Here is an 11,140-nt window from a genome sequence, read left to right on the forward strand (position 1 = left end):
AAAGAGTGATAGAAGAAGATGTAGTTTTGGATACAGTGAGTCTTGGCTGGTCTGGTGGAACTAGATGGGAAATAGTTAAAAACAGAAAATAGATTAAAATTATTAGACATGGTCTTAATGCCTTCTAACAGTCATTTATCAAATAACTGTTTTGAGTTGCAAAAAATGCAAATTATTTCTGTCAAAGTGTCTGTTTAGCTGACATCCTCGGTAAAGACAAGAGCAGACAAGCTCTCATTTTTTATATTTAATTTTCTACATAATTTTGTCTTTCAGTTCTTAACCCTCACTTTTCTCTGAATTTTTCATATCTATCCTGCCAGAATCTGAAGGGAACATGAGCTACCCAGCCATTATTTTTCATATTTGTTTCATGGAGAAGCTGAATTTCTGGCAGTGTCCACTTCCAAATGATGCCCCACTCATGCACGTGTTTGCAGGCTATTATGGCAAAAGTTAAGAGAAAGAAATGCCTAACAAGAGTTTCTGCCAGTGTAACTGCGAGTGCTCACTAGGCGGCATAGGTAGATCTGTGACGGGAGACAAATCCATATCTCTTCCAGATCACACAATCTGTTCACTGAAGCTATTCTTATAAAGGAGACGCAACTCTATCAGCAAAGGCTGAACAAACCTGGAAACACATCATTTCTGCTGCTCCCCGTAAACATTATGGTTGCGTCTAAAGTGTTGGACGTAAGAACTGCACGGTTCCCAGGACCAGCTCCTGACAGTGCAGAGGTCTCATCTCCCATCCTCTGCCCAGTGTTCGGTTTCCGTTGGAGGAAAATGCAGCATGAAAGGGCAGAGAAGGAGCCATGCTATATCCCAACAAGCCTCCCAGGGCAGGGAGAAATGGGCTGGAAATGGGACCGGGCAATGGGACAGTTTAGTCTCGGTCTAAATAATATAAATTGCACTGGTGTGGCTGGGTTTCCAGAGTTCGCTTCTCAGGGGCAGAAAGAGGCAGCCAGCTTTCTTTTCACTTTGACAAATCTATCATGAGCCAATATAATCACATGCCGGTTACATGCTGGAGAGCTTGTCTTTGCCTGACTGCTGCCTGAATCATTTAGCTGGTCTTGTTGTCCAAGTGAGGTAACCAGAACCATGGCACAAAACCAGTAAGGCTGTGGAGGACAGTGTTTGCTAAAATAGAGAAGAATGCCAGGTGAAACTTCAAAGAGCTAATCGAATATTTATTAGAGCCCTGAAGGGTAAATATTTACTAACTCTTCACCCAAGTATTTCACATCTGCAATTTTATGTTCAGAAATTGATAGAGGGAGAAAGGGAACTTCCTGTTTCAAATCCTTTGTGCTGCTCTGGCCATGCACAGCAGCACTGTGCCTGGTTCATTTTACAGATTGCCTTCTGAACAAGTGTTATTCCTTCAGGTCTCCAGGTTTTTCTACAGAAACCTAGGTTTCTACAGAAACGTAAATGAAATTGAGCTTTGCTGCCTCAAGAACAACGAGTGAGGCATGGACAACATCCATCATGGGAGCAGATCTGAGAAGCAATGGCAAAGCTGAGATGGAAAGCCAGGAAAGAGGGCAAACAGTCCAGTCACAACTCCTCCAGTCACTGCCACTGCAAGTCTGGGAAGAGGGTGGAGGTGTTGGTAACCACTGCTGGCGGGAGGTTATCACATGAAGTGGAGGCTGCTGGGTTACAGCTGTGGATTAATTCAAAGATAAGTTGATTCTACTGCTGAAGAAAACAAAAAAGACAGTTTATGCTCTAAAGAAAAATTCCCTGTGTGATGTGGATTTGTTCCGTTATTCTGACTTGGCTGGTTCCACGGAGTGCACGCACTGCACTTAAAGTTTTGTTTTAAGACCTTTCATCACAGCTTCAGTCTACTTGCAAAGATAGGGGGTGGTCCCACATGTTAAATGCCAGTCTTTCCCTGTCCCTCAGGGAAGTAATATTGATTTGCTTTTAGTTACTACAGTTCAGTATTAGCAAGGATATGCACTTATAAAAGTACTTAGTGAAATATGAAGTTTCCATTTTATAGTGTTTTCTCTCACTGCTTTCTGTTGTGGTCATGCTTCAAACATTGCAGAAGAGCATCTTTAGGCTTTTGGATAGTAGGTAAGATAATGTACACTATGGCATTTGTTTCAGGGCTTAGCGGAATGGTTTATGCAGAGACAGCTGGTCTGCAGTTGAAACAATCTCCTTCCGTGTTCTCATATGATTGCACTAGAAGTTTAGATTGCATATCAAGGGACAGGAGTGTGACTGACCACATCATGGCCCATATTCCCAACTCAGCTGTTGGCTTGCCTCTGGTACAACAAATTGCAGTCAGTTGAAGCACTCTTAGGAGTCTTCTTAGAAGATCTTAGGATCTACTTTAGTGTAAGTGAGCAAGGAAATCTCCTGCACAGTGAAAATCTTGGTATGTGAATACTTGTGCTGTGCTTCACATCACTGTTAACGCGTATTCCCACAGTGTCATTGTTTTTACACATATCAAAACCATAATGGATACATTATATACATTTCAACATGTATATAAGAAGTAGCTAGCGATATGCACTAGTGAAGGGTGTACTGATGTCTCATTTTAAATGCTTCTTCATATTCACCATCAAAAAATCCTGCTCTTACAAAAAAGCTTTTGTCCAAGGTCTCAGTACAGTGGCCTATTTCTGCTGATAGCTTTTCAGAAGTGAAAGTAAAGGCCTTCAGCTCTTTCTGAATTTCACAATATTTAATGATACATGTAATATGTGAAAGGAGAAGTCATAAGCTGGTATTTTCTGTGTGAAGAATTAGAAGATAACTGAATGTACTCAGTCATAAATCCTACAAAATCTTACATAGAATTGTTCCACCAAAATCAAAACATTTGCTATGTCATAAAATGTTGATGGTTGAGTCAGAATGACCTGCATAATATTTTTTTATTGATTTGGAAGAACTATATTTATATGAATACACATTAATACTAATATTTTACATACATCTGCAAACAGACATACCTATTCATTACCAGCACATAGCAGTTAATAGCTGAGATAACAATTATAATACAGATCCAATAGGCTTACCTTGTACCTGCAAATTCAAAATTATTTCATCTGATCCCCAATTGTTACTGGCCACACAACTGTAGTATCCAGAGTCTTCTGCTTTCACAGTACGGATGACAAAGCTGCCATTGCTAAAGATACTTCTTCGCCCATCAATCATCACTAGACTGGGTGTCCCGTTACTACCTCACAGGAAACAAAGTGTATACATTAAAGAAGTTACAATCTAAATTACTCAGAATTGGATTTTTTTTTTTTTAGCAACTGTTTTTTGTTTGTTTTGGTTTTTTTAAACAAGAATAGAAAGAAAGAAAATGGGTGATGGGATGGTGTCCTCTTTATTAAAGACAGCAAAAGAATATTTTCTGTTTTGGAAATACCTGCCATTTGATTAAAGAACATACATATCCTGTCCCCAATATAAATGAAGATGGAAATTTGCTCCATCCTTAACTACCTGCTATTTCATAAAAGTGCCAAAATAAAAATAAAACGCAGTTCCTGGCTACAAAGTACGTACTTATAAAATAATACCTATTTGTATAAAGAACAAGATGGTTTCATAGCACTGCAGTATCACTGCTTACACAGTGCTTGGATGAAAATTATTGTCCATATATGTTTCCAAGCGACTGTCAAACTGTGAAATTGGAGATCAAAACAGATTAATGGAAAAGAAGATATGTGCAAGACATGTACACTGCACTCCACAACACGATTCAGACGTTTTCCTTTCTCAAACCAAAACTATTCACTGTGCCTGGAGTTAAACCAGAAAAGACTCCAAGGTTTTACTTTTTCATGTTTACCTTTACCTTTTCTTCACAATTTCTCCTCCCTCTTGATGCCTTCTAATCACTACAGCCAATTAGTTTTAGATCAAGGAATTTCTGAACTCCTCATCTATCATGATGTGGAGTCCCCGCAAATGGTCCTTTGTTTTCCTGACACAGTCATCCAGGATCACCCGCATTGCAACCCTCAGGATTTTAAACAATCGGCTTTATTTAGGATATACATTTAGTTGCTGGTTACCTGTCCTTCATCCATTTGACTGTTGGAGCTGGGTCTCCCACAGCTTTGCAAGGGAGGACAATGTCCTTCATCCAGGGAGTTGTCACCGTGCCGCTGAATGTCAGAACTCTGGCAGGAGCTGAGCAAGAGAGAGCAAGAAAGACTGAAATGAGGTGTTCATTCATGCAGCCCTTGGAAGGGAAACAGACATCCAGAATTAAATGTGGAAAACCAAACCAATCCCTTTCAAGCTGTGTTTTTAGAAAACTACTTCATTTTAATTCATAATATCAGCTATTTATTAAATCACGAAAATTATAGTTTTACTATCTGGATGGAAGGCAAGTAGCTAAAAGAGAGATGAGGCTGAGGACTGGAGTCCTTGTGTAAAAAAGATCAAAACCTGTTATGGATCATCTTTAATGATTTTTATGTATTTCATAATAGAAATTATGGATGAAAATTTTGTCCAAGTGATGCTTCTCTCTAGAATTCCAGCCACTGATGTTCATGGTAGACAGGTATCTTACAAAAACTAATTTATTGATACATCACTGGTACAACAGCTATGATGCTAAGCAAAATAAACCTTTACATATGTATGTGCTAGTACATTGCAGAGTCTATCTGAAGTCCACAAATATGAACAAACTCTTAAGTTAGTTTAATTTGTGTCAACTCTTACATCATCTAAATATATCAGAAAAAACATCACTCCTGTAGTTTCAGTTTATAATATACAACACTATATTATACTATATTATATACTATATTATACAACACTAAGGTTGCGTTAGAGCTTCGTGGTACGTTGTTATCCAAAAATGACTCGATAGAAATGGACTTCTCATTGGCCTCTAAATATATTAATAATCCATTTTGCACCAACTAGAAAAACATGAAAATGAGAGCCAGCATCAAATATAATTGGGACAGTTCATCTCAAAAAAGCATCATGCATAAAAGAAGAGGCCTAGAAGAGTTAAGGAGAATTACTTGAGCAGGATGCAGTGGGACTGAAGATATTAATAAAAAGATTGCATAGACTACGTGATCAGTTTGGACTATTACTTATGTTGTCTTCAAACATTGTTGAAGACTAAGCTTTTTGAGAGATTTTTCCGTGGTCAAAATTTTAACTGGAAACACAAGAAGCAGCTACTTAAAGATTAAGGGTAATGGGCAAAGTCAAGGTTAGGTAAGGGGACAACACTACTTTCCTAATGGCCAAGCATTGACATATCCCATCCATCAGCTGAAGACCCCTGGCTCCCTCCTTCTGGCAGCTCTGGTGGTTAGCCCCATCAGGAGGGTCCTGAGGTGTATGTTGCCCTGAGTAGGCGGTACACCAGGACAATGCAAAGATGTGGGGTTGGTAAGTCTCATGATACAGCCTTGTTTTCCACTGTGGTACTCCTAAGGCCTTATCTTCTAGACAAGTTTTGCACAGGCCTACACTGCCACAAGCCATGGGCCAATTAACCAAGCTAATTAACCAAGCTAATTAACCAAGCTAACTGAAAGAGAAAAACGCTCTGTCTACCCAGAGTCATGCTGACTCCACTGAAGTTAATGTTAGAAGGCTCATTTATCTTCAGTGGTGCCAGGGTTTCTTTGCAGAAGATGCCTAATAGTACTCAAGTCACCTTTAAAAAAGCAGCAGGAGGTGCTGTCGTCCATGAATATCTGCAAAACACATCTGTAAGCATCTGGACTGCTCATAGTAGTTGCACTGCCTTCTGAGCAATGATGATTAGAACCTTGAATTTCTGTTCCGTGCAAAATTCCCTGTGTAACATGAAGCCTGAAAACCCATTTAAAATGAACTATTAATCCTTTTCTCTCTGCATTCCCGCCTCTCCAGTGTTTCTTGAAACGTCCAGCTATTTCCAACTGCTGCCAGTTACGCTAGGCCAAAGCATATATAAGGCAGCAATCCTGCTGAAGCCGTCAACGTGATGTGGCACTACTGTTATCAGACTTCCTGTCCTTTATTTAAGTTCTTTAATAGTTATTTCAACATCAATTCTTCCTTAAGTCATAGTTCAATATCAGATCTTCAAAGCTACAACATGTAGCTCCTGATTTTCAATACCCTGTGTGTCCCATATTACAGTGATGCATGGAAGTAACACAAAGCTCCCAGAAGTCTAAGTCAGGGGTAAGATCACAGATTGTAACTCAGGAGTGCACATGGAAAAAGCATGCTACGCTATTTCTGTGAAAGTAGCCACAGCTTTCAATGGATTACTTTGTTTCTTTCATGTACTAAGTGCTTTTAAAAGAGATGGTAAAACAGCATGAAAATTCTTAAGTTTTCTTTATAGCTTAACTTGTAGTAATATTCTGAGATGGAGAAGGTACACAAAGACAGGAAAAGTAGAAACAAAATAAAGGTCCAGTGAAATTCATCTGAAAGCAATAGGTTTGAAATGCTAACAGGCATTCATGAGGTTAAAATACCTTGAATCTCACAGCTCTCTCCCTTTTGAGCAGAGAGCTTTATGAATCACGTGGGCAATTCAGCTCCAGGGCTTACCTTTTTGTTATCGAAGCTTCCCACATGCCTACTGACTACCCACCAGCCTTACGTTAGATGGCACGGCACTGGATTAGGACCTTGTCTATTCCTGGTTTTGAAAATTACTCTGTCATTAATTGAAGATGAAGAGGTGCCTTCAGAGAACAGTGCGCTCTCTTATGCTGATGTGGTTTTCTGCATGTTTATTTGTTTAAATTATGAATCCTATTACCTAGACTTACAGTCATAGAATAAGAAATGGGCAGAAATTCTTTGCAAGAAGCTGTATCATACTTTTTAAAAATTTTTCTTTAGAGGACACATCTGAATTTTAAAGGCAATCTGTATAGGGAAACTGAGCAAGAGCTATGACAGTTCACTGCAGCTTAGCTTAATCCATATAGAGAGCCATCAGTGAACACCCTGGGTCAGGGGTTTCATTTACTTTCTCACAGAAGTGTATCCTGTGTATTCCAGTATGATGAACTAATAAAGAAAGAAACCAATGGGTTGTGAGTACTATCATGCAAGGCCCACATATTGTTTGAAAACATTAAACACACAAAGAAGCACAGACTAAGGGGTAAATCTGTTCAACATTAATCCTCAGGGAGTCTACAAGAACAGGGAAAACTCAACACTAGAGTCAGAGAGTTCTTCCCAGAGGATAAGACTGCCACAGGTCTAGATCTATTATCATCATGTTGCTGGCAAATGCCATTCGCCTTCAGTCATGGTCAGGAAAAAAGAGGAACAATGTGCATGCGAGACTTTCTGTCTTTTAGATGTATTTGACAGGCTAAACTCACAACTTTCAAGTCAGCAATAGAGCGTAATTTGAGGGCTGGGGACATAGCCGGTGTACATGGAGACTGAACTGTCGTTGCCATGATTATTTTCTGTTTGTGGCGGGGTTTTGCTTATTTCTGTCAGTTAATCACAGAGAATAACAATCTGTTTTGAAAAACAGAGACACTAAAGAAAGAAATGTTAACTTGAATTAAGCTTTCATTTAAATTGGACTATCCATTTCACATCAAATCCCTATCCAGACATTCTCATTGTTCTCAAAGGGGTTCTTACAGGGGTTATAATTAAGTTGATGTAATTCAATTCCAAGTTAACTCTCGTTAGCTGTCATGATGGTATCATTACTTGGACAGTCACTGTGAAATAAGTGCAGAAGAAAAGGAAGCAAACAACTTCACAACAATGGCCCGTAGGATGTTCTTGTACAAGGGACTTGTGGTAAAATCAGTTTATAACTGCTTCTAACCCTGTGATTTAGCGCACGCCTACTTGCTTCGGATGTACTGAGAGGTGAGAAACGTCTTCAAGGCTATTAGCTTTGCCCATGCTTTTTCATTGTGTGTCCACTGCCCTTATCACTGATCACCACTTTCTCCCAGCTCTCTAAAAGGCCTAGTGATGCATTCATACAGGAAATCTTGTAGATGATACAGTAATTTCTGACCTGGCTACACCCAAAGTTCATAAAATTGCTACCTATCAGTATTTGTAGTGTCCATCACAACCTCCACAAATGGATTATTCATCACTTTTTCAGTCCTAAGCGCATGTAAGAGAGGCTTGTCCTGAACATCACCTAATGCAGACTATATTGGAGTATAACTACTAGCCTTAACATTGACTAGATGCATTCTACCATTCTTCAACGTAAAGGTTTGTTCACACTCTCTTGTCTATAATGAAGTACTTAATTATTTTTCCTTAAAGTCCCCTTGTTTTTTCATACAAGCTATTTTTAAGTTCACTTATTGTCATCACAGATCATGTTAAACCATCTTTGGAGGAGCAGAACTAATTCCAGTTTCTGGTAAGCTTCTGCAGTTTAAGTACATGTGGGTTAATTTGTAACTTCTCTATTTTTGGCAGAGTAATCTCATACTGTATTACCTCATAACTAGAGGTTATTAATCTTGGTACCTGCAAACTCTTCATTGTTCTGCACTCATCCTGTTTGAACACTTCCCTCTTTTTTAAATGCATTGGACATGGAGAAAGGGAACTTCTAAGGCATTATGTGCTATTATGTCCCTGCACAGTCCTGGGTTTGCCTTCATTCTCAACCTGTTAGTATTGTACCATAACACATTGCCCAGGGAGGTGGGTTGGCCCTGTCCCTGGAAGTGTTTAAAAAAAAAAAAAAGCCGTGTGGCTGTGGTGCTGAGGGACATGGTTTAGGGACCCTGGCAGTGCAGGGTGAAGGGTGGGACTTGAAGGTAGGTCTCTTCCAACCAGCAGATTCTGTGATTCTGTATTGATGTCTAATTGGTTTTTCTCTTGTTCAAGCATCTATTTTTATGCCCATTTTTGTTTTCTTTTTTCTTTTCTTCACCACACATTCATGCAGGTAACAGCTGACCAAAAAGAAGCACAATTAAACCTTTGTCTTGTTTCCTTAAGGGTTTTTTTAATGCCCTTCCATCACAGATGCCCTTTACACTCCTCATCCACCTTTCAAGATCTGAACTTTGGTATCGCTGAAGTTCATAATGCAGTATGCAGTTATCCTAGAAGAAATTCAACAATGAAAAAGATCCAAAATTTTCAGATCCTTCAGACTTTTCACTCCACTAACACTATGTAGCTACTAAGAGAAAGGATATTCTGTAAGACTGTAAAAAATACCAGAATGAAATAGTAAGTGAAGGTGACTCTTCTCAGCTGACAGAAGAAACCTAAGCAATGGTATGGGGAGTTAGCACTTCCCTGCTTGTTCCAGCTTAGCCCTCTTTACCTTGCTAGACTCTCCCTGTATTTATAATGAAAAATCTTCCATTGTGATCTACTGTAGTATCATAGCAGTTAGTAAAGGCTTCTCTCAGCAGTGTTGAATAATATCCATCCCATGATAAAAACCTCAGCCTCAAGAAGGGGCAAAGAAAAAACATAAACATTCCCATCTCGAACCTGAGGAACTCTCTATGTAACTTCCATGCATGAGGAAGCCATGTCATGTGCTGAAATAGTACTCTCCAAACCCCATCACTGTCGTCCATGACAATAGCTCTGACAGTTAATCTACCACCATCAAACTGGTTCTCTACCACCTAGAGAGTAGGAACAGCAATGATGTTGGTATATACTCAACATACGATGATGGTATAAGCTCTTGCACCAAAAAAAGTGCTTTCATGTTGGTGGCATTTGGCTTAAGATCTGCAAAGCTTTTTTAGAAAGCGTTGTCATCAGAGAGCACTAGACACTTTATTTTACGTCACTACATCATTAGCCATATGACTGAAGAATGAATAAAACTGTAAAGTCAATTTAACGCATCTAACCCTGCAACTCTAGGTGACTCTGCAACGCAGTGTTCATGTTGGCACATGCTGTGATGTTATCAGTTTGAGTGGGGGGAAAAAGATTACCAGTCTGAAAGCCATATAGAGATTAGTGCTGATGGGACTCTTTTCACTTTTCACTTTGCTCTCTAAAACGTTAGGTCTCTATTTCCAAGCTAAGGTGCTGAGGTGTTATGAGCATCACATCTCACAGTACAAGTAAGGCAGAATTCATGAGCCCAAGAAACATCTTTTAATAGAACTACTAATACAGCTGGAAAAAAAGTATTCAAGATTTGAGGCACATTATCCTTTCTTTATATCTGAAATAGAAGCAGCAAACTTCAAAGCTAATGCAAGTTGAGAACAATTGTTCAGAGTGTAGATATGTTAATCAGACCATTTTAAACAGAATATAATACTTGTGGAGTACACAAGAGATATTAGTAAGGAGAGGAATGATAAAGAATTTATCTGGTATGGCAAGAAAAAAAAGAGAGACACATTTAGAAGGGGAGGGGGATCATCTGCAAACCCTCTGTACCTAACAAAAGAAGACAAAAATTGCTCCAAAAAGCAATTTATTTCCTTCTAAGGTAGGTGGGATGAGTTACCCCCCAGAGGAGCACATCATTCTCTCTGCTGACTACAGCAAAAGCTTGGGCAATTAGCTGAGAGTTGTCACCTAACTTTTAGAGAGAACTGAAGTTACTCCTGACAAATCCCACTCTCAGTAAGCAATGAGGCATAAAGAGGCCACGTGCCAATTATAACAGTAATTAGCATTGTAAAGTTCTGGATTGCTTTAAAAAGTGCTGTCACCCTACCTTTAGCTAGCGGTTCCACAGTGATGATCTCGCTGCTGTTGCCTCTTCCTGCGGCAGTCACTGCTACCACCCAGACACTGTACTGGCGATTGCGGCTCAGGTTGGGGATTCTGTAGGAAAATGAGTCGGGAGAGGCTTCAAACTCGCTGATTACCTGTGGTGGGAGAGACAAATGTTTCCAGTCTAAAATGAGCAGTATTTGGAGAAAGTCTGCTGCTAAACTGGGTGCTACAAAGCCGGTTATATTTCAGAGTACTTTGAATGAGTATCAATCACTCCAAACAGATGGCAGATGGTGCAATAAACAGAGCAGAGACAATAACCTGTTGCAATTGATTTATAGTCAGTGAATTTGGGCCTATATCTTGGTTTTATTCAGATTAGGTCTTTTGTGTGACTGTTTATTTTTACAGGGTTAGATAA

General features: G+C 39.4%; 1 protein-coding gene across 1 annotated transcript in view; it reads right to left on the reverse strand.

Annotated features, from left to right (window-relative positions):
• The window catches only part of LOC104498930 (Down syndrome cell adhesion molecule), a gene marked incomplete at its 5' end in the record, with an annotated part of 63,485 nt that extends 52,614 nt beyond the window's left edge, over nt 1-10,871 (reverse strand). Inside the window, 4 exons of the mRNA XM_010142370.1 lie at nt 4-60; nt 3,066-3,229; nt 4,083-4,200; nt 10,718-10,871. Coding sequence (XP_010140672.1) covers nt 4-60; nt 3,066-3,229; nt 4,083-4,200; nt 10,718-10,871 — 493 coding nt within the window. The remainder of the gene's footprint in view (nt 1-3; nt 61-3,065; nt 3,230-4,082; nt 4,201-10,717) is intronic.
• Nucleotides 10,872-11,140: the final 269 nt, after the last annotated feature.

Source organism: Buceros rhinoceros, unplaced genomic scaffold (genome assembly GCF_000710305.1).
Source record: "Buceros rhinoceros silvestris isolate BGI_N320 unplaced genomic scaffold, ASM71030v1 scaffold11728, whole genome shotgun sequence".
Taxonomy (NCBI): domain Eukaryota; kingdom Metazoa; phylum Chordata; class Aves; order Bucerotiformes; family Bucerotidae; genus Buceros; species Buceros rhinoceros.